Source organism: Panthera tigris, chromosome E1, assembly GCF_018350195.1.
Source record: "Panthera tigris isolate Pti1 chromosome E1, P.tigris_Pti1_mat1.1, whole genome shotgun sequence".
In the NCBI taxonomy this organism is placed as follows: Eukaryota; Metazoa; Chordata; class Mammalia; order Carnivora; family Felidae; genus Panthera; species Panthera tigris.
The window spans coordinates 16,483,230-16,506,778 of NC_056673.1; the positions used below are offsets into that span (position 1 = coordinate 16,483,230).

At 49.3% G+C, this 23,549-nt stretch overlaps 1 protein-coding gene and 1 long non-coding RNA gene across 2 annotated transcripts in view; one reads left to right on the forward strand and one right to left on the reverse strand.

The window, feature by feature from the left end:
- SLC6A4 (solute carrier family 6 member 4) overlaps positions 1-23,549 on the forward strand; it is a 42,659-nt gene that overhangs the window by 866 nt on the left and 18,244 nt on the right. Inside the window, exons 2-5 of the mRNA XM_007076086.2 lie at positions 17,732-18,186; positions 20,542-20,676; positions 21,854-22,073; positions 23,321-23,459. Of these exons, the coding sequence (XP_007076148.1) occupies positions 17,844-18,186; positions 20,542-20,676; positions 21,854-22,073; positions 23,321-23,459 (837 nt within the window). The 5' untranslated portion in view covers positions 17,732-17,843. The remainder of the gene's footprint in view (positions 1-17,731; positions 18,187-20,541; positions 20,677-21,853; positions 22,074-23,320; positions 23,460-23,549) is intronic.
- On the reverse strand, positions 55-1,127 carry LOC122233503. Its single transcript, XR_006211053.1, has 3 exons — positions 1,049-1,127; positions 360-447; positions 55-141 (listed from the first exon to the last, which is right to left on the reverse strand). It is a non-coding gene; the product is annotated as an uncharacterized LOC122233503 (long non-coding RNA).

Below are 23,549 nucleotides of genomic sequence, written 5' to 3' on the forward strand. Positions count from 1 at the left end.
CAATAAATCTTGTGAACCTCCCCAAACAGCCCAGACAAATCTGCCTCACCCTTTCCACCAGCTGGGGGGCACTCTGTTGTTGGGTGTGTCAGGATTTCCTTGCCAGCTGCCAGGGCCCTGGTTTTAATGGCACTTCCGAGTCTGTCAAGAGTAAAAAGCATTTCCTTGTCATTCACTGGCAGCACCTGTGCTCGCGGGTCCTCCTGTGTGCTGAGACATGGAGAGAGGTAGAAAGGCCCTTCCCTTGGGAACTCAGAGCCTCAGAGGTGGGCATGTCGGAGAGGTCAAAGGGCTATATCCCAGGTGCACACAGGGCTGTGGGGGCCCTCCCTTGGGACTCCACCCTTCTCCCGACTGACACTTCTCTGCCAAGGTAGAAGGCGAAAAAACAGCTGTCCTCCAGAATGTGGCCCCGGCTAAGGGTGTCCCCAGTCAGAGGAGGAAATTCTGTAGGAAGGAAGTAAACATCAAAACCCTGCTTCAAAGATATTACAGATAGAGCATGGGGTAGTCACCATCACTGTAAACTGTGGGGGAAGAGGGTGGTTTAGCAAAGGCAGGAGGCTCAAAAGGAATGAAAGAGAATGGGGCCAGGAAAGGTGACCAAAGCATCTTTATCAGGACTGAGCCTGACACAGCCTTCCACTCCTGCCCGAGCCCTGGCGAGGTCACCCTCCTGGCACTCCGGATGGGGCTGCCCCTCCCATCCTCTTTCCTTGTTTCATCTGGATCCAGGAGGCCCTGGTGCAGGGGAATGCCTGCCCAGCCCTCTGGGGGTTCACAGTAGCAGCAAATCCTGCCCTGCAGGTGCTGTCTTCTGCACATGCTTGAACATGAACAGAGTCTCCAAAACTGTGTCACCTCCCTGAAAAATCAAGGGGTGGGGTGCTTTGGAAGGGATGGAGCAGACAGACACCATAAAGGCTAGAAAGGCTGGGGAAAGGCCCACAAGAAGGGGTGGGCCTCATCTTCCGTTACTGTGTTAACCAGAACAGAGCAGGGCACACAGAGGGCACTTGGCGTTCTGGAGGGAGAGGATTGGACTTACAGGGTTTCTTCTGGTCTGGCTCCACAGGAGAACGGTTTGCTGAGCCTTGAGACACCCAGAAAGTGGGTCTTCTTGGTAGCAGTGTTTATGTGTGGGGAGGGAGAGGGGGCTGTGTTTATTCTGTGGAGCCCCCGCTATCTCTAGGCTAGTGCTAGCGGAAGTAAGAGAAATTCTTGCTGAACCACAATTGCCTGGCAGGGCTCCTCACCCAGCCACCCAAGTTCACTCAGGTTCACGGAGTCTTTGACAGCCCCATCGCTTTGGCAACAGGGTAACCAGTGGCTGGGCTTCACAGGTTCTCCTGATTTCTCACTTCCACCTCCTCCCTGTCTGTACTAGTGCCTCCCGGCCTCACTCCTTACTTGCTAAGGAACCTGTCTGCCTCCAGCACCCCCATTGCCCCGCTGGTCCTCTAGCCCAGGTTGGAGGAGCCATGGGATCCTTCCCTGAAACACCGCTTTCCTCATGCCTCTCCCATTCCAGTCTCCCTGCTGCCTCCTGTGTTCAGCACAGACCTCCTGCCTGACTCCGAAGGGCACAGCTCCTGTCTTCCTCTGCCTGGCATGGAGCAGGTGCCCAGGTCAGGAAGGTGCTGTGTGATGGAGATGGACGATGGGGAAGGGTACAGGCTGCCCTGGCTTGGCAATAGACCATGACATCTGTCCACTCGCCCTGATGTGGAAGGAGGATGGGCAGTGGAGTGGAGCTCCACAGGCAGAGGGAATAGGGTGCCAGAACTGGGGGATCTTCACAGGGGAGTGTCAGCTTCTGGGGATGACTGGGCAGTTGTGGCAGTGAGGGTGAGAAGCAGGACAGGGAAGAGTTCGCTTTAGGGAAGAGAGAGGGGCTGGATTCAGATTCGTTGAGGTGAAGGTGGGGCAGCTGAGGCTAAGTGATGTTTCATTGGTGGCACCCACAGAGACAAGAGGAAGAGAAAGCACGTGTTTAGAGAGAAGATGGACCATCTGGGACATTTTGTATGGACTCTGCCAGGGAGGCAGTGAAGGAACGAGGAAAGGGTGCAGTCTGTATAAGTCTAATAGCTTTTTCTGGTAGCACCCTCAGGCAGGGAGCAAGAGGAGAGACGTTAGGCCTGGGTGGTCCAAGGTGGTCCAAGGCCAGAGAGGAGATGGGGGAAGTCTCCCTGGGGAGGAGAAGTGCACAGTGGGAGGGATCCTTCCCCCCTTCACACCCCCCAGTGGGCGGTGCCCACCACTCACAGAATCCCTATTTTACAGACCAGGGACTCAAAGGCCAGAAGGTTGAGGTAAAGGAACTTACCCTGCATGGGAAAAAACCCACACAGGCAGTAGAGGGTCAGAGCCGAGATTTAACCCAGATCCATGGGATTCCCACTCTCTAGGCCAGTATAGCACCAAAGAAGGCAGTACCAAGAGGGGCCTGGAGTGGCTGAGCAGAAATGGGTATTAGGATCTAGAAAAAAGGCCAGGAGTGGTGGGGTCAACAGGATCGCGAGACTATCAAGTGGTCTTAAAAAGCCACGTTGGAACCAAGGTGGAGGACAGATCGGGTAGAGCCTTAGCCAAAGGCTGAAGGCACCCCCACTGCTTCCTACAGCCTGTGGTCCCACTCTTGGTCTCCTCCTTCCTTAGCTCTGCCTCTCCCCCTCTTCAGACGGGCGCCCTACTTTTGTGTAGCCCCTTGTTCATACTGTGCTTACACATGAGTTTAAGAAGGCCAAGCAGAGCCCTGGGTGCATCAACTTGTTCATCTGAAAGGGGGAGGTGCTCACATGGGCCCCTGCCTCCTGGGGATTTGGCCTGAGGTGAAATTCCCAATCTTGCGCAGGAATCACCAGCCTGGCTCTGCCGCCCTGGATGCCAGCTGGCTCACCAGAGCAGCCCCGGCCCCTTGCAATCGCCACCCTGACGTCTAGGTGGCACCAAAGCCTCACACTGATTCCTCCCAGGTTGGGGACCCCGCCTGCTCCCGCTGACACTGGCTCCACTCAGCTCAGTGCGTGCTCTGCTTTGTGGGTTCAGTCCCTCCATGCACATAGGGGCTGCAAGCTTGTAATTCCTTTCTTCCTTCTACTCTGCCCCATCCCTGGCCCCCTTTGGGAGGAGGCTCCACTCAGCTCAGTGCGTGCTCTGCTTTGTGGGTTCAGTCCCTCCATGCACATAGGGGCTGCAAGCTTGTAATTCCTTTCTTCCTTCTACTCTGCCCCATCCCTGGCCCCCTTTGGGAGGAGGGAGGTGGTTTCCCCTCCCCTCTCATCTCTTCCTCAGGGACATCCCAAAGCAAGTACTCCGTCTATTCTTTTCAAATGTAAAATATAATTTTGCTGAAAAGACAATACAGCCAATAACATGAAATTCATTTAAAAAAATTTTTTTTGTTTTATTTATTTTTGAGAGGGGGATGAGGAGCAGAGGGAGAGGGAGACACAGAAACTGAAGCAGGCTCTAGTCTCTGGCTGAGCTGTTAGCACAGAGCCTGATGTAGGGCTCAAACCCACAAAGCAAGATCATGACCAGAGCTGAAGTTGGAGGCTTAACCAACTGAGCCACCCATCACCCCTGAAATTCATTTTTAAACTTAAAAAAAAAAAAAAAAAGTTATCAAAGGAGTATATTAATATGATTCAAAACAATAAGCTCCTGTTGAACCTCTTGAGATAATTAAGATATTGTAGTAATTTATCCACCCCAGCAACACCACAGGCATATCCACTTCTGCAGATCACCACCCATACTATCTGTTCTGAGACAGCTCTGATGTGTGGCGGGTTAGCAAAACGAGAAAGAATTCATTCATTCTGTCTGCCAGGATTTAGTGTGAGCCACCAGGCTGGGCACTGCTGGGGTTCTTGGAGATAGCCAGAAATTAGACAAGGGCCTTTCTGGCCAAGCGCACATCCCACAGTGGAGCCAGATAAACTCGGGAATGCCAGGTGCAAGTCCTAGGAAAGAAAAACAGAGCAGGATTCGGGACGTGGGTGATGGGGAGGTGTCCGTGGTCTAGAAAGATTGCTGAATAAGTGACTTTGAACAGAAACCTAAACCCAGTTCGGGGAGAAGTTGGTGAGGAAGGAAATACACCTGTCGGTTGTGGAGCAGCCCCCTCCCCCGAAAGGTTAGAGCCAGCAAGTTGGGAATCTCTGCTCTGCTCCGCCTTCTGCCAGCCCCCCACCACCCCAGGGTTTCCCCGCCTCCTAGAGCACCGTCCCCCTAGGAAGCGTGTCCCCCTCACGTCCCCCGGGGCCCCGCCCCCTGCTGCCCCTCCCCCGTACGGCGCAGCCCCCCACCCTCGGCGAGCCCCCGGGCGGCCACCCCTACCCCAGGTGGGAGGCCGAGGCACGACCGGGGACACCCGTAAAGTTTCTGCGGCTCAAAGTGACGCAAAAATTCTTAAAGAGCTCTTTGGCGGCGGATATCTAGAGATCAGACCATGTGAGAGAACGAGAGTACAAATACGGCCGCTTGGGCGCCAGCTCCAGTACAGGCAGCGGCGCCCCCGGTGCCTCGAGGGCGCGAGGGTTGCCCCGCCTCGGAGAGCCCCGGACCAGCCTCCCCACGGTCTCCCGGCAGGTGGGTTCGCCTTTCCTCTCTGCGAACTCGCAAGCCAGCCCGCGGTGCCTCCCGGGGCGAGGGCGAGGGCGTGCGCCGCGCGGTGGGCTCCTTGCCCTGCCGCTGCCCTTGCGGGGAGGACGGGTGGGAATAGCCGGCGCGCCCGGGACTAGCGAGCGCCGAGCGGACGAGGGGACCTGGAGGGCTCCTTTGTCTACGGACGCAGGCGGCTGTTTTGATGTCCTGAGCACCAGAGCAAGACCCTGTAAAGACCATATTAAGCTAAGTGCTGTCCTGCGCGTTGGGAAAAGTTGCTTTAGTTTGAACCCACGGCTTCTGTTTGATCCTTACTTACCGCTGTGGTGTGCAGGTGGCTTTGTGCAAAGGCATTTCGGCAGGGTGAGTTCTGGTTGACATAAATGCCCAAACATCTAGAGAAATCTCTGAATGACTCTTAAGTGGGATGAGTCTCCCTGCGCTTGGGTTGTTTAACTGGCAGAGCTGATGCACGCTCAGACAGCTCACAGGCCATTCAGAATTTATGGGAAACTCAACCGCCAACGAGCTGTTTTACATGGTTGAAAGGTGTAACCATCAATTGCTTTAAAAAAAAAAAAATAACTGTACATTTAACTAAGTGAAAACACTCTCTGGAGCTAAAGAACCCCGAGGAGCAGTTTCCTTTTTGGGTCTTTTGCATAAAGAATTTCTTTTTCCGCTGGGGTTCTGAAGAACTTGAGAGGGGTAGAATTTCTAAGAGTCAGACTTTGCAAACGCTTGTGTATATGTATTTTTGTGATCATTTTTGCTCAGAAAAATGAACCAGGTCAATGGATTATTTATGAGCCTGCTAGCTCTCATCATGGTAAGACTAGATCAAATATTTAATGTGTTTTGCCTTCAGTTACATAGGAAAAATGTCTAAGAAAGCAACGTTGGGATTTGTGTTTAATTAAACGGAGGGGCACTATGGCAGCATTAGTGTTAGGGTTTTTAGGAGTGGAGGGAAACACACAGCTTTGACTCTGTCGCATTCCTTGCTTTTGTGTGGCCACTGATGCCCAAAGGTGGTTTTCCTACCTGGGGTGGGGGTGGCTGCTTCCGGGCGCCTATGAGAGTCTGGTTCTTAAGGGGCTTTTGCAAATTAAGCAAGCCTTTTCGTGCATGGTTTTTTTGTTTTGTTTTGTTTTGTTTTTTCACGAAAGCTGAATAAGAGCGGATTGAGACTGCTTCGCAATTAATCAAAAGTCCCCTCAGCACTTTGGTGATCCATGTGGGACATTTCAGGAATGTAACAGCAGCACAGATACTCAAACCTGTTTCTTTCAGCCTCTTAAGAAACATACACTGAGGGTGGGCAGAGGGGTGAGGATGAAGACAGAATAATGTTGCAGTTTTAACGGACTTAGCAAAACCTCAGAAATTCCTCTTTGGGGGCTTTTTAGAGTCGTCTGAGCATTTTGATGAAACCTGGAGAGGCATGTCAAAGAGTTCACTAATGGGCGATGTGGCCTCGGAAGAGGGGTGCTTGGCTGGAGGCGGTTGTCTCCAATGGCAGGCTTGCAGAAACATCCCTGATGTTCCCTTCCAAAGAGAAACACAGGTAATTCCAGAAATTCAGTCACTAAGTGGCCGGTCCTTCTCCTTCATAGTCATCAAATGGTTTTATTTGAGAGAACAAAGGCAGGGCTGCCTGAAGACGTTTAATTTTCATTTGGCTTTAATGAATCAGTGGGATATGGTCATGATTTGACTTTTTAAAGAAAGATGTCTGTGTAGCCAAAGGGAAAATTATGCGGTAATTTTTCTGTCCAAGGAGGTACCTCAGACTTCGTGCTTCCTGACGAAGATCAACCCTTCTGGGTGTCACAGTCCTCGGCTCTAAGTGAGGGGCTGGAGGGGGCGCCCTGCCTAACATGAGGTCTGAGTCCCCTCCAACTCATTCTGTGACTGTGACCCTAATCTCTCTGCTTTAAGCAAACAGGACTTGAAACGATAGTGGGAAATGCCCGGAGTGCTGGGACTCTACCCAGATGTTGCAGTCAAATCGGGGCCCACTGGGGACACCTCAGGTTTCACTCTAAGGCACATGCTGCCGTGCACCAGCCAAGTCCCAGACCTCAATGACAAACAAGCCACAGTTTCCCAGCTCCCCACCTCCCTTTTGCAATACGCCCAGGGCGCGGTGTGGTGGAGACAGCTTCTCGGCAGTACAGATTTGGGCTGTGCCGATTTTCTTTCCAGTCACGGAGCTGTGGACAGTCGGCTGTACGCCTCTGAGGTTTGCGGTATCCCATGTAACAGTAACAGGCTTGGGTGTGGAGTCAAAGATACAATAAGTCACCCCATGTCTCCATTCCTGGGGCAAGTGAAACTGACTCACCCCACGCCTGTGGTGAATCCGTTTCTGGGCTTAACCTTAACAGGCACGCTAAGGAAAGAAAATTCATCCTAGGAGGGACCCAGCTGGAAAATAGATGAAACCAGCCTTGAGAAGAAACCTAGGCAGATGGTGAACTGCTTTTCTGGGGTGGGCACAAGACCCACCACAGGCTGACACGGCCCCCTTATTTCTAGGCAGAGCTCATGGTACTGACTTGGGCCCGCTTGCAGAAACCATCTCTGAGGAATGTCTCTGTGCAGGGACATTCCCTCAAGCTTGACCTCCGTTGGCTGTTGGTGAATGGGAGGATGAATGCTCATTTACTGATGTCAATAGCATGTTTTTAAGGCAAGCGAGTGATTCCTCAGCCCTGTATCTATGTGGTGACAGAATGAGTAGAGAGAAGGCCAGTGTGGGGCAGTCTGCCTCATTTTCTCCTTCCTGTTGGCTCCCCTGGCACCTGGCAGCAGCTTCCTTGCTGCCACCCCAACCTTGGGCCTAGGGTACTTGTTAGTGGGTATTTAATCATAGGCTTTTTTAAAAATTAATTTATTTGATTTTTATCTTTAAGATCTTATTTATTTTTTAAATGTTTATTTTTGAGAGAGTGCAAGCGGGGGAGGGGCAGAGAGAGGGGGACAGAGGATCTGAGGCTGGCTGTGGGCTGACAGGATGACCATAGCAGCAAGCCTGATGTGGGGCTCAAACTCACAAACCGAGAAATCATGACCTGAGCTAAAGTCGGATGCTCAACCAACTGAGCCACCCAGGCGCCCCTAAGAGTGAATGTTTAAATAATCCCTACGCCCATTGCGGGGCTCACAACCCCAAGATCAAGAGTCACACACCCCACCAGCTGAGCCAGCCAGGTGCCCCTAAGCCATAGGCATTTTAAAAGCTAGGAGTGGATATCCTTTCATTAACCCCAGAGCCCCCTAGCCTGCAGAACAGAGATGAACCCCAGCAATGTGTAGACAAGGAGGCAATGTCCCAGAGCCAGCCCAGTGGCCTGGGCCCCAGGCACTGCCAGGTGGTTGATGGCATGGGGGAGGTCTCCCGGGATCCTGAGGTCCAGTTCTTTATGTCCTTTTTTGAGATAGGGAGGGAAGAGGTGAGGTGGGTGCCTGGGGGAGGTTGTGACAAGGCCAAGTGGCAAATCTGGAAAAGTCAGTTGTGTGCTGTGCCAGAGGGGAGTGGGGGGTGGGGTGGCTGGTAGGTGGGCTGGATAGGAGGGAGCAAGTCAGCAGACCTTTGCCTTCTTGCAGTTTTGTGTGATTTTTCTGGGCCTATTCAAAGAAAAAGAACATTTTTTTTCCGTTACTACTAAGCTGCTGAATGAAAATAAACTAAACAGACTTTTTCCCTCTAACTAAGGGACTCCCTCGAATTTAGGGAGGGGCAGAGCTGGAGGTGCTCCAGGTCCCCCGTGGCTTATTCAAGCCCATCCAGGAACTTGAGTCTCCTGTACTTCTGTTCTCTCCTTTCCCCCTGGGTGTGTTGTTTTTAAACACTAATCAAGTTAGCTGGCTCTTTTCCTCGCTTCAGAGGAAAGGAGCTGGGCCGGAGGAAAGGGGCGGGTAGGCACTGCCGGGAGAGTGGAGATAAGCTATTCTGGGTGCTCCAGCCCGGCCCGCAGGGAGGTTTGACTGACCAGAGGTTCCCCAGCCCTCCCAGGGCTAGAACTTCTTTCCTCCCCCCAGTTGAAAAACTTCAACTGAAAAGTCAGGGAAATGGTCCAGTGAAACTTCACCCAGAGTCACCAGCTATTAACATATTGTCACATTTGTGCATGCACGCTCTCTAATTTTTGCATGTGTAATATAGTTCAATACACTTTCTGTAATATGTGATATAATTCATGTAATAATTATACGATCTGTATATTATATAATTTTTTGGTTGAATCTCTGAGAATTTGCAGACATCTAAATATGTCCTCTCTTGTCTGCTAAGGACAAGGAGATTCTTCTACATAAGCAGAGCCCCATTATTATCACATTTGGGAAACAACGTTGATAATATATTTTTATCAAATATATAGTCTTTATTTATTTATTTTAATTTCAGTTTATTTTTTTCCTCTTTTTTTTTCAAGTTTTTACTTAAATTCTAGGTAGTTAACATATAGAGTAATATTGGTTTCAGGTGTAGGATTTAGTGATTCATCACTTACATACAACACCCAGTGCTCCTCACAAGTGCCCTCCTTAATGCCCATCCCCCATTTAGTCCATCCCCTACTCAACACCCCTCCAGCAACCCTCAGTTTGTTCTCTGTATTTGGGTCTCTTCTGTTTTGCTTCCCTCTCTTCTCTTTCCCCGCCTTTGCATATGTTCATCTGTTGTGTTTCTTCAATTTCACAGAGGAGTGAAATCATATTGCTTATCAAATACACTCTAGCTCCATAGATGTCATTGCAAATTATACAGCCCATATTTAAGTTTCCCTTACTATCTCAGTAGTAAGGGAAGTGCAGAGGGTCACGTCTTGAAACCACAAACTCCTAGGGTTTGGAACCTCTTGCCCTCATCTCAGTGCATCTGAGGACTGGATCAGTGCTGTGTAATGCTGAACGGATTTTCATGAATCCAAACTGTGTGTGACACATTGTAAAGCGCATTTCAGAACTTCTTGACCTAAGAGTAAAGGCCCCTTCAAGCAGCGTTACCTGAGTCACAAACATCTTGTGGCCTCTACGGCCCCCTCTGCTCTGCTGCTTGACCCCATGTCTCTCCCCTGTGTGTCCCCCCCACCGCCGCTCCCTGCCCCACCCAAAGAAATGGGCCCAGCTCTTCCTTCCCTCTTGCCTCCATCACTCACACTGTACTTAATTCCACTTCAGATCCCTTTCTCCTGCCTTCTCTCTCCACTTCGTTCAGCTGCCACAGGTAAATCCACCCTCCTTTCATAATACCCCCTCCCTGGGGCTGGTTTTGTCTCTTTCCCGCCAGTCTCTCTCTTGGCTCTCTTTGTGGGTCTAATCATGTCTGTTTTACATGAAAGTAGTTTTAACGCAAGACTTCATATCAAGGAAGAGAAAACCTGTGTTTGGAAATGTTTTTTTAATCTTGATTTCTACTTATTGCATAAATGGCATTATGACAACAATAAAGGTGTCAGCAACACTCCTAATCCCTCCTAACCACATCACCTGTTTGAGTTTCCCAACTCCTTTCCCAGCCTAGGTCACACTGCAACACAGTGGCAGCAATTTTGTTTTCCACAAGAAGTTGTAAATTGTGAAGGTAAATGTAATAACAAAATTGTGTCATCACCTTCTACAGCTCTAATAAAGGAGCCTGAAAGACACCTCCACAGAATCTGCATGGGAGTCTCTGTACTTCCTTGTCCTGTCCTTACATTTAGAGTTTCTTAAGAATCAGAAAGAATGTTAAGAAAGATGATCGGGGCGCCTGGGTGGTTCAGTCGACTGAGCATCTGACTTGATTTTGGCTCAGGTCGTGATCCCAGAGTTCTGGGATCAAGCCCCGCATCAGGCTCTGCAGTGAGTGTGGATTCTCTCTCCCTGTCCCCTGTCCCTTTCCATGGCTCTCTCTCTCTCTCTCAAAATTAAAAAAAAAAAAAAAAAAGTTAAGCATCTGACTTCAGCTCAGGTCATGATCTTGAGGTTTGTGGGTTCAAGCCCCACATTGGGCTCTGTGCTGACAGCTCAGAGCCTGGAGCCTACTTCAGATTCTGTCTGCTGTCTGTCTGTCTGTCTGTCTGTCTCTCTCTCTCTCTCTCTGCCCCTTCCTCACTCATGCCCTGTCTCTCTCTCCCTCAAAAATAAATAAACATTAAAAAATTGTTTTAATTAAATTTTTAAAAAGATAGATAGGTGATAGATGACCAGTAATTCGTAATCACTTTCACTGTCCCCCCACCCCATTCTGTAAGACTTGGCAGGGCTGTGTTCCATAGCTTACATTTTAGGTGTTTCAGTATTTGACAGTTAAACTAGGATTTTGTAAGCTAGTTCAGGAGGCTAACCACCACTTAACAAGATTTATTTCTGTAGGTAGAAAATACATTGCAAGTTCCAAACAAGCAAGACACAAGTGAGTGTTTGGAACACAGACCGTTGACGGGCGTGCCTGCTAGTACTTGTTTCAAAGTCTAAAAGCACAACCCAGGCTCTTCTTTAATCCCAGACATGTCAGTCTTTTCTGGTCCATAGTCCATTAAAACGATTGTTGTGACAGTCTTCCTTCTGCCCCCAAGATGCACAGCATATCTTCCTGATGGGTGAGGAGGGGCAAGGCCCCTGAGAATGGGCCCCAGAGGGGCAAGAAAGAGGAGTGTCTCTCCTGAGGCTCAAAACTGCCGGCATGGAGGCTGTGGCTCCCTAGGGCCTGCGCCCAGGAAACCTGAAATAGCGCCTCCTCGCTGGGAGCTGCACAGTGCGCACACCAGTCAGCGAGTATTTGAGCACAGAGATGTGTAAGCCATGGCCCCTGGTTCCGGGGCATACAAAGTAAATAGACATAGAAGGATAACTAATGGTCCATAACAACCATCGATAAACGACACATTGGTAATTGTGCAGTAATTGGGCTGGGGTGGTAAGCAATGCTTCATGGAGGGTGTAGATAGAAACTTAAGCCAGGCCTCAAGGGATGCAGCATAATTGGGGGGGAGCAAGGGTGCAGGGTAGGGATGCACTGGGCATGCTCGGTGGCCCACCTGCCCCTGATAACCTGGGTGCTTGTAAAGCATGCAGCACCCACATGGATCTCTTGAATTATAATCTCTGGGACAGCAGCCTAAGAATCTGCTGTTTGCCAGTTTCCCAGAGACCCCAAGGAGAGTAACTGATGGAGAGGAGCAAGCACAAACCAGGGAGGCGTGGAAGGGGCCGGAAGCCTTTCCTTCCATTGTGCTGTGGGCTAGGAGTCACTTAGCCTTTGGGCCTCAGTTCCCTTGACTGGGGTGTGAAGCTGAAAAGTAAAATGGGTTGCATATATGTGGTGGCATTGTGACCATCAATTCACTCTCATTTATTGATGCTTTCCATGCACTGGACACTAAGTTAAACATTTGTCGTACCTCATTTCCCACAACAGCCTTTAGGAAGTGAGAATTTTAATGGCCTGCTTTTACACATAAGGAAATGAAAGCTCAGAGAGGTTAAGTGACCTGCCCCAAGTCACATTGCCAGTAAGTGGTGGATCTGGGATTCCACTGCGGATTCCACAGGAGAGCCATGAGGTGTGGACACAAGAAATGTTATGTGATGCCTCATGACGGTGGTTAGTCTAGGCTCAGCCACTCATGTTCACTAAAGGAGGGCTATTTATGCCTACCTATGCCAAATCCATTTCTTTTATTAAAGAGAAGTTCACAGCTACTCTGTCCCAGGCAGGGAAAGTTCTGGACAGAGACCCTTGTCCTTTCTCATGGTAACTGGCTCAAACAGCCCTAAGGATTTTAGACTATTTATTAAATGTTTATTTTTGAGAGAGAGAGAGAGAGAGAGACAGAGTGCCAGCAGGGTAGGGGCAGAGAGAGACACACACACACACACACAGAATCTGAAGCAGGCTCCAGGCTCTGCTCTGAGAGCAGACGGCCTGATGTGGGGCTTGAACTCATGAACCGCAAGATCATGACCTGAGCCAAAGTCGGAGGCTTAACCAACTGAGCCACCCAGGCACCCTGGTTTTAGACTATTTAATTCCTCTCCAGAAAATTAAACTGTCCGACTGTCTCACATAAGGAATTCTTTGGTTGGGATAGTGGAGTTCATGTCTACCCCCTTTGTCCAGAAACAAGCAGGTTTTCCCTGCTGTCTCCATTCACATCCTGAAGTCTGTTTTGTTTGTAAGGTGAGCCAGGAGTCCCTGCAGATACAAATACAAACCACCGTCTTACAGTGTGGAGACTGTGAGCCAGAACTGACTACAGTCTGGGGTTCTGGGACAGAAGCTGCACAAAGGAGCAAAAGAAGGGCTTTGAAAATCTGAGGGCACCTTGGAGCTGGCAGTGTGAGGCATCTCAACATGCTGCATCAGGTCGGCAGAAACCTCTGTTTACAGAAGGGTGCACAGCAGCACTGTGGAGCAGCGCCCGCCTCTCCCTCCTTAGACAGAAGTACCGTTTCTCCCACAGTCAGATTTTGGCCTTGTGCCGTGAGCTCCGTGAAGGCAGGACAGTGGCTGCCTTGCCTCGAAGAGCCTAGCATGTACTAGGCACACGGTGTGTCTTTGTAGAATTAGTGTTGCTGTGTGGCAGAGGGCCCGGCTCCATGCCGGCCCAGAGCTTTCCTGTCACCCTCGTATAAATAGACACCAGAGCTTTCCTGTCACCCTCGGGAGGTGTCTTGGGAACTTCAGACTCTCTCTCTGAATAGTGAATGCAAATTGCCACTTGGCTATATGACCTATAATTAATCTTATCTCAGTGGTAAACCCATAATTCACATTGGGTTTTGTTTTGTTTTGTTTTGTTTTTGGAAATGAAAACTGAGCGTCCTGAGAAATGAACTCACTTTGATCTCCACAAGTGAAGTCAAAGTACAACATTTCTATAGTGTTTCTGCTTAGAATGTGCTGATGTATGTCAAACAGACAAGTAGGGTCATGGACATTTCCAAAGGTCTGGGTGGTTTCATGACTAATCACTATAATTACACACTTGTTCACATACTGGTTCCCCTGGCTACAGAGACAGAGTTTGTGAAAAGAGGAATAGAGATTTGATCAGAAGAAGTTTAAATGGAAACAATCCCTTTTATACTGGGGTAGAGTTGGGGAGGTGGAGTGAATTAGCCCCCCCTCTAGGCTGGGAGGAAGCGGGGTGTGAGCAGAAAGTTGACTGCCAGCCTGTCAATGACACCGTTGTGCTGCCCGTGTGCAGAGATGGGGATGAGAGTCCTGCATGTGAGGTTGTCATCCCACTGAGGACTGGGGTTATGTGGCACCACCCACAGCCTGTCACCTGCTCAGCCTGGCACAAGGGCACACATTCGAGGTGCAGAGGAAGGGCTTCTGGGGCTTTTTCTGGCCACGGAGAAACTCAAAGGCTACTGAGTGGAGGTCACAGCTGTCATATTGACCTCGTTTGCAATCTCTACCCAGCAGGATAAAAATATCTTGTAAAAAGAAAGCTTTTAAGGGAACATTCTTAGAAACCAATATTCTTAACTCTTACTTCTGTGTTCCCGGGTGGCTTGCTCTCAACTGTTACCTGCTGATCTCAGTAGAAAAGGGTGGCCAGTGCTCTGTCGAATCAGAAAAGTAGGAAGGGAGAGTGGGACCCACAAGTAGGAGCATCCTGCAGGCAGAAGGGGGTCCAGGCCAGGCCATCTTCTCCTGGCCAACTGGGTGAGTAACTGGGAGGAGCTTCTTCCAATTGGGAGAGGCAGAGGAATGAATTGAAGAAAAGGAGATGTGCATCTCCCACCTGTCTGGTGGCTTTGGGTGGCTGTAACTTATGTTTGCACATAAGTGATTGGGGGTGCAAGCACAATAGAAGAACCCTAGAAAGCAGAGCTGGGTGGACAGAGAGACCACCTGAAGTCATGGATCGCTCTTAACAGGCTTTCTTACAACTTGAACCATTTCAGGCTGTTGATGCAATTAAAAAAAAGTGCGGGGGGATATTTCAGGAAACAAGATCTTTGTAATGCTCAGAACAAAAATAGAGAGCACGTTATTTGTCTAGAAGCTGCTCATGACAGATGCCAAGAAATCAAGATTGGTTGCCTTAGGGGAAGGTACTGAAGAACATACATTGTCCAAAAAAGTTCACTAACACACACACATCTTCCAGCTCCCCTGCAGAATGCCCCAAGGGAGAGATTACATGAAATCTAGAACAAATCACTTGACTCTCACATCAGAAAGGCGACAGAGTTGCTAGGATGGCAAAGTGTGTATTCCCTCTGCCACTGTATTCTTCGGAGATGGGTGATGTTTCCGTCCCATAGACCGTGGTGGATGCGCCAGAGGAAGATCTTTGAGCTGCAGTTTTTTGTTTTGTTTTGTTTTAAGTAACCTCTACACCCAACGGTAGGGCTCAAACTCATGACCCCAAGATCAAGAGTCACACACTCCACCGACTGAGCCGGCCAGGTGCCATGAGTGGCAGTTTAAACTAGAGGAGCATTGAAACTAGAGGAGTATTAAAGATAGGAAGAAGTTCCTGCAGAAAATTTGGGGTACAATTTTGAAGTTGGGGGAAAAAGGAATCTCAGTGATGGGCTGGCTTTGTTTGTTGAGTATCATCTGGCTGCACATGGTAAAGTTCTTTATCTCTGTCATCTGATCTTCAAGTTCTTCAGTATTTAATGTGGAGAACACATCATTGATATAGGCCAAAGGGAAGTACAGAGACCTTCTTCAAACAACACAGCCAGGGACCACAAAGTTCAGGTTTAATTTAGCTGTGTGTTTAAATACACTGACACCTCATCATCTTTCTCTTGAAAAAAAAAGAACTTTAATTTATTTTATTTTTTTATTAAAAAAATTTTTTAATGTTTATTTATTTTTGAGACAGAGACAGAGCATGAGTGGGGGAAGAGCAGAGAGAGAGGGAGACACAGCATCCAAAGCAGTCTCCAGGCTCTGAGCTGTCAGCACAGAGCCCAATGCGGGCTCGAACCCACGGACCGTGAGATCATGACGTGAGCCAAAGTTAGACACTTAACCGACTGAGCCACCCAGGTGCCCCAAGAACTTTATTTTTTTAAATAAGTTTATTTACTTATTTATTTTTGAGAGAGAGAGGGGTGGGGGGACGGAAGTGGGGAAGGGCAGAAAGAGAGGTAGAGGGAAAATCTCAAGCAGGCTCCACACTGTCAGTGCAGAGCCTGATGTGGGGCTTGATCTGATGAACTGTAAGATCATGACCTGAGCCAAAACCAAGAGCTGGATGCTTAAATAACTGAGCCAACCAGGGGACCTGGGGAAAAAAATGAACCTTCAAAAAAATCCCTCAGCCTGATACATGGTTACTTATGGTGGATGAGAGAATGTGTGGTTAATTTTAAAAGTCCAGAGAAGCGGACAGGGAGAGGCTGGAGAACAGCGTCAAGATGAGCCAAATGGGGTTTTACCTAGAACACTCTTGGTCAGAAATTCATGTTCTTCGGTGAGTGGTGTTTGCATCTGTGAGCCCCGGATAGGGTCAGGGGGTAGGGACCGAGTAGCTGGATAGGGGAGAACCCAAGACACCCACCCACATCCACACACACACACACACCCTAGATCTATGGAGCTGGTTTCTCTCTTGTTGCTGTAATATTTTTGGCAACAATCAATCCCTTTAAAATTTTCTACTTTACAGAAAAAAGAACCCAATGAACACAAAACGCTAATTACTTGCATCCTCTCGTGTTCATTTCTAATCCTTGCCAGTATTTAGGTATGTCGTCATCGGTGTGAATCTACTACTTTGTGTTCTAATTTTTCACTGCATTTTCGTCTTCACGTTCCCACATGTGGATAGTTAAGTTCTAGTCCCTGAAAGCCCCAAGTAGGTAGGAGACATACTCAGCCATTTTTATTAGTTACCAATTTCTAGCCATCCTCCAACTGTTGGCTCTGAAGGGGTAATATCAGATCTTTTCAGTTGTGAATAGTGATACCAGGCATCTAGAAAGGTAGAAAGTGACCTGAGCTAAGCAGAAATGTGTTTCAAGTCCCAGACCATTTCAAGAGCTTGAAACGTTCAGGCCCAGATGAAATGAAGTTAGATGGAAGGTCTTGGCTCCGTACTACTTTATAACAGGTCATAGGTTTAAAGTCCAAAAGGGCTCAGATTTCTACCCCATGTTTGACGTGTGAGGCCTCGATCTGGATTGCCGAGCTGACTTCTCTACACCTCGGCCCCGGGCAGGGACATGGTGGTGCAGAGTTCCCGGCCAGCCCTCTCCACCGAGGCGCTTGGGGACAGAGACACCAGTCATGCTGGCATCTCTACCCTGCATGCTGTTCTCCCTGGCTCTTCCGGCCTAGGGGAGAAGTGATCCCACCTGCCCACGGCTTCGAAGTAACAGGTGGACTCACCTTAGGAGAGGCAGGCAGAATAAATGGTGAGCAGTGGCGCCGCTTCAAGCCTGTCGGACTTGTAGAGGCACAACGTGAACAGCGGAGCGCTGATGGACTGGACACAGCCAGAAGCAGCTGGCATCTCTAAGAGCTGGGCTGCAGGAAGAGTGAACAAGCCCAGAGCTAAGGAGCTAGTGGTGCCTCCCACAGGGTGGCCTTTTCACCTCGTGCCTTTGCTCTTTTCCTTTCAAAGTCATACTTACAATTTATATAAAACATATGGCATGTTCAGCTTAAAAGACGGAGAAGATTGTCCTAACCTATTTGCAGGCAAAAACCTCTTCTTTCTTTGTTATTCTTTTCCCAGCGCCGCGTCCAGGACAAGGTAAGTGCTCTGCGAAGCTTTGTCGAAGCAAGCCCTCTTCTCACACTCTTCCGAGTTACTGGTAAACCCCAGGATGCAATTCCAGCCCCTCAGTGATGTCAGTACTTTGTTCTTAAATAGAGCCTGTGCAAGACCTTGGTGACTTGCTGTATATTTTGTTTGTTTTGTTGTTTTGGTTTTTCCTTCCCAAATTACTTGATTGTGCTTTGATACCTCATGTAGGTTGAAAACTGTAGTTGATTTTATTGACTATCCTACAGCAGACAGAACGTTTCATGCTTGACAGAGGCATTTGTAATCCCATTGGTTAATGCGGTTTAAGATGTTTGTTGATGTTAATACCAAAGATGAGTAAAATGCATAATTCCGTGCTGTCTGTGCCTTTCCAACAGAGCTCTCAATCCCATTGGTATAAAGCTCTGAGGAGACCCACGCATCTGAGCACTGAGGATTCGGTTCGGGTCCTCGGCAGATGGGTGTCAGTATCATCTCCTAGCCAGCAGGATGGATACCACGCCCTTAAATTCCCAGAAGGAGCTGTCAGCCTGTAAGGATAAAGACGATTGTCAGGAAAATGGAGTTCTACAGAAGGGTGTGCCTGTCCCCGAGGATAAGGTGGAGTCTGGCCAAATCTCCAATGGGTACTCAGCAGTTCCAAGCCCTGGTGCAGAAGATGACACTCAGCACTCCATTCCGGCTGCCACCACCTCCCTAGTGGCTGAGGCTCATCGAGGGGAACGGGAGACCTGGGGCAAGAAGATGGATTTCCTCCTCTCGGTCATTGGCTATGCCGTGGACCTGGGCAACGTCTGGCGCTTTCCTTACATATGTTACCAGAATGGAGGGGGTCAGTATCATGGGCTACGAGCAGAGGCTGTGTCCGAGGGATGGTCTGTAAATCCTCTTGGGAGGCCAGAACAGAAATCATGTCTTTTCTGTCTTAACTGAGGAATCTGGGAACATGATTGCTCAGACTTTCAAGCTAGTCCAAAAGACAAGTCCCCAGGAAGCCAAAATGCTAAGTCAGCATGTCTGGGGCTCTCTGGGTTATGAAGTTGGGTAAAAGCTCTCCCAAACCCAACCTCGCCAGGCTTTCAGCCTCCTTAGTGCGTCGTTTGTGGCAGAGCCCCCTTCTCATCCCTGCATCATCCAAGCTGCACACTTGCAGCGAGTCCAGAGAGGTTACGTCTGTGTAAGGAAACGTTGGGAAGTGGCTCCAGGGTCCCAGGCCCTCCCGGGTCAGAGAAGGGTGTCAGCCCAGGTCCAGAGTCTGGAGTTAGAATCTGAGCATGATCTAGAGCTGAACCCAGCCACAGCATGGCATTGCTGCTAACCTAAATCATACATGGATATGTCTACATTTTTGTGCTGCATTTTTGAGGCTAGAGACTACTTCTTATTCCTCCTTCTACCTTCAGAGCAGTTAACTTGTAGATTATCAAAACCAGTAGCTGACTGGAGGCATGGATATGGGAGCCCCAAAGAGGAGAGTGGAAAAGAGTGAGTAGGTATGGGGCCTCTGTGTTGACAATGGACTTGCTATCAAAGTGGGAAAAGGACGAGAAATGGAGGTCAAATCAGTCAATCTTAATTTTGACAGAAGCTCTGGACTCTGATTTGGTAGGGCAGCTAAAACAAGGTTTGGGGGAGAATTCATTAGTGTCCTTCCTCATTTCCGATGGCCTGATGCAGAGTGGCCAGGATTTGCCACATTTTTTAAGGACCTTGGTCCTTGCAGCTGTAAAGGCAGTTCAGGGGTGAGGGGTGGGGTGGGGGCTGGGGAAGGCCAGCACCCCCTGCCTGGGAGGAGCAGAAGTTGGAGTCACCTTATCTCCAGCCTGCAAGGGCTCACCTTTAGCCTGAGCTTTATATAAGGGGTTGGGTCACTGGTGACGTTTCTTCTACATCAATTCCCCACTATAAAGCTGGACAGATGCCATCCTGAGAACACAACGTGGTTCTTATTCTCAAGCCAGATTTACCCAGCATGATTCTAAGTCAGGTGGGACCTTTCTGAGTTGCACTGACTTCAGGTTTCTGAGTTCAGAGCACTTTACGGGAGAGAACATTATCAGGGAAAATCACCGCTGACCCACCCTGTGGGCTAAAACTCAGGCTGCAGGTGAGCAGTCGCCACCTAGGTTTTCCACATTCTGCGTCAGCCATGAGAACCAAGATACACCAGCATCTCCAGTGACACAACAACCCCACACTTCCTCATTCTGTGACGAACTACCCTTTTCAGCCACATCTGTAAAGGTGGCCCGGAGGGGAGCATTCCGGCACAGCAGAATTATGGAATTACAACCAAATATCAATAGCAAGTATCTGGAGCCAGGGATAGTACGTACGGATGAACAAAAATACTAATTTGGTGATTGTTGCCACTGTTGTACGGGTTGTCATGGGTGTTCTGTCCCAAGGGTCTCGAACTCCGCTCTGTGTACCAGCTGCATCAGAATCACTTGAGCAGCTTAAGAGTTTTTGTCTTACACCATATCTGGAATTTCTGCTTCAGGGGGATGGTGGGTGTGTGTTCTTAAGCTCACCGATGATTATTACGTGTGGCTGGATTGGGGAAGCTCAGCCCACCTGAACCCTGTCATTTAAAAAAAAATTTTTTTAATGTTTTTATTTACTTTTGAGAAAGAGAGACACACACAGAGAGAGTGTGAATGGAGGTGGGGCAGAGAGAGGGAGACACAGAATCTGAAGCAGGCTCCAGGCTCTGAGCTGTCAGCACAGAGTCCGATACGGGGCTCAAACTCACAAACCGTGACATCATGACCTGAGCCGAAATCGGACTCTCAACTGACTGAGCCACCCAGGCACCCCTCGACTCTGTCATTTTTATAGGGGAGGGAAAATAAAGGTTCAGAGGGGAGAGGTGGCTCAGGGTCCTCCCGGTGGTTAGAAGTGGGACTAATTCTGGGACCTGGTCTGTTGAGTCCCAAGTCCAGCTTCCTTTCCACGCACTCTCTGCCTCCTTCGTGCACTCCCTGAAACCCCCGTTCACTGTGGCGCTCTGGTAGAGCACTAAGAGCAGGGGGGTGGGGGGCACAATGTGAGGTCCCTCGGCACACCGTGGCTTCATGACACTCGAGCCTCAGGTGGCCCTGTGAATCTTGGTGTGAGCCCAGTCAGTAGGGCTGTCCTGGGAGGGACGTGGGCAGGGAATAAAATTGTCTTTCATCTGTCGCAGGAGCGTTCCTCCTACCCTACACCATCATGGCTGTTTTTGGGGGGATCCCGCTCTTCTACATGGAGCTCGCACTAGGCCAATACCACCGAAACGGATGCATTTCGATATGGAGGAAAATCTGCCCAATTTTCAAAGGTAACTGGAAGGCTTAAGTGGGTGGGTGTATGAGTGGGTCCTGCAGGGCAGAGGTGATTTCTGTCCACATATGGAAGCTAGGGACCCTCTTCTGGAATCAATTAGGCCTTCAGGTATCTCTGGGAGATAAGTTGAGTAATGAAGTTTTTGACTATTTAAGTGGTATGAGATTGTTAAAGGGAAACAATAAATGGCAATTAAAAGTATACCTGGAGGGGTCACCTGGGTGACTCAGTCAGTTAAGTGACTCTTGGTTTCGGCTCAGGTTGTGATCTCATGGTTCGTGAGTTTGAGCCCCACATGGGGCTCTCTATGTGGAACCTGCTTGGGATTCTCTCTCTCACCCTCTCTCTCTGCCCCTCCCCTGCTCACGTGCGTGCTCTCTCTCTCAAAATAAATAAATAAACTTTCAAAAATGTTATATAAAAAAAATAAACCTGGGTGTCTGGTGGAGCATGTGACACTTGATCTCGGGGTCATGAGTTCCAGCCCCACATTGGATGTAGAGATTACTAAAAAAAATAAACTTAAAAAAATAATAAAAGTAAAGTAAACATTTTACTTATCAATAAATAAAAGTAAACTTATAAATAAACAAAAGTAAACCTAACAGACCTGTAAGTAAAGAGAATAAACTGATGGTTGCCAGAAGGAAAGGGGGTGGGGGGATGGGCCAAATGGGTGAAGGGGAGTGGGAGATACAGGCTTCCAGTTACAGAAAGAGTAAGTCACAGGGATAAAAGGCACAGCATAGGGAGTACAGGCAACGGTGCTGTAATCGCGTCGTGTGGTGACAGGCGGCAGCTACACTTGTGCTGGGCACAGTATAACATACAGACTTGTCCAGTCATTCTGTTGTACATCTGAAACTAATGTAACATTGTGTGTCAACTACACTGAAATAAAAATATTTTTTCAGGCAAACGAAATAGAAAAAAACGTTTAAAGCATTAACAGCACACGCACCTAGTTTCTAAAATGTATAATCTTGCAAAAAACATCTAAGGAATTTACCACATTGCCACCTTTCTGCGGCCTCCCAGAGTCTTGGGGAATGAAGTGAATGGCAGCCCCACCTTTCTCCCTCACCTGAGCCGCAGGGCCCTCCGGTGACCCGGGGCCATCTTTCACCGTTGGGCTGTCCTTGAGACTTGGCCTCCCTTCCCGTCTCTCCCAGGGATCGGGTATGCCATCTGCATCATTGCCTTCTACATCGCTTCCTACTACAACACCATCATGGCCTGGGCGCTCTACTACCTCATCTCCTCCTTCACGGACCAGCTGCCCTGGACCAGCTGCAAGAACTCGTGGAACACTGGCAACTGCACCAACTACTTCTCCGAGGACAACGTCACCTGGACGCTCCACTCAACGTCCCCTGCAGAAGAATTTTACACGTAAGTGCATGTAAGTGAGGGGGTGGTCTGTTAGAAGCAGGCCACACCCCTGGGGGTTGGCCTCTTAGGAGGGAGGCAGGGGCCAGGGGCGCTTCACCTCTTTCCTGACAGATTTCTGAGGGATGAAGCTCTTAGGGCAGGGTGAGTAAATGTAAGTGAGGGAGTGGCAGGGCGCCCCTGGCAGGTTTGGAGCTGGGAGACTCTGCTTTGAGTGCTCCCTAATCTGGCCCTTTGTGATATCCCCCTCCTTTCTTTTTTTTGCTTTTTTTAAACGCTTTTTTAAATGTTTGTTGATTTTTAAATGTTTATTTTGAAAGAGAGAGGGGGAGAGAGAGAGCAGGGGAGGGGCAGATAGAGAGGGAGACAGAGAATCCCAAGCAGGATCCACGCTGTCAGCACAGAGTCTGACTTGGGGCTTGAACCAATGAGCCATGAGATCATGACCTGAGAGGAAACCAAGAGTCGGACACAAAATAGACTGAGCTACCCAGGCACCCCTATTTATTTATTTTGAGAGAGAGAGAGAGAGAGAAAGTGAGCACAGGGGAGGGGCAGAGGGAGAGTGAGAGAGACAGAATGCACACTCAGCACAGAGCCCGATGTGGGCTCCACTGTGAGATCATGACCTGAGCCGAAACCAAGAGTCGGACATATAACAGACCCAAGCAACCCTGCCCCCTCCTTCCTGATGTGCCAGGCCAGGCGGTCCCAATGTGCCCAGGGTGATTCCTTCATTCACATTACAAACTTACTCGCCTGTGTCAAAACCGCCCTTCCTCCTGGGCCCTGCTCTCATTCTGTTGTCATGGAATCAGAGCCTCCCGTTGCTTCAATAGTTTAAAACCATCCAGGGTTTCTGGTTTCATGTGTTCACTTCACAAGTGGAATCTATCCTTTGGAAGAAGATGCCTGGGGTGGGTAGTATTCTTTAATGCTGGAATTTCAGGCAGCTGTGGCCCAGGAGAGAGTAATTTTGGGGTGGAGAAGATGCTACCCACACATACAGATGCTGCCCCAGCCTGGAAGTCTGCCTTGGGAGCTGCGTGCTCTTCTAGGGTCTGTGGGCTGAATGTACTGCCCTGTCCATCAGGACCCGCAGACCCAGCACTTCCTGAGGCCTAGCGACTGCTTGGTCCTTGCAGTGTGGTGTCTGTTTCTTCTCTGGCCCCCCCTGGAGGTGTTGCAGGTGGTATCCTCAGCTTACTGCTCAGGCCGTTTCATGGGCCTTTCTTTCTCGCTGTCTCCAGGCGCCACATCCTGCAGATCCATCGGTCTAAGGGACTTCAGGACCTGGGGGGCATCAGCTGGCAGCTCGCTCTCTGCATCATGCTGATCTTCACTGTGATCTACTTCAGCATCTGGAAAGGTGTCAAAACGTCTGGCAAGGTGAGGAGGACTCTGGCTGCTGACCCAGGCCTGCCAAGGGGCTCCAGAGGATTCAAACTCAGAACTCAGTAGCCTGGACCGCTATAGACA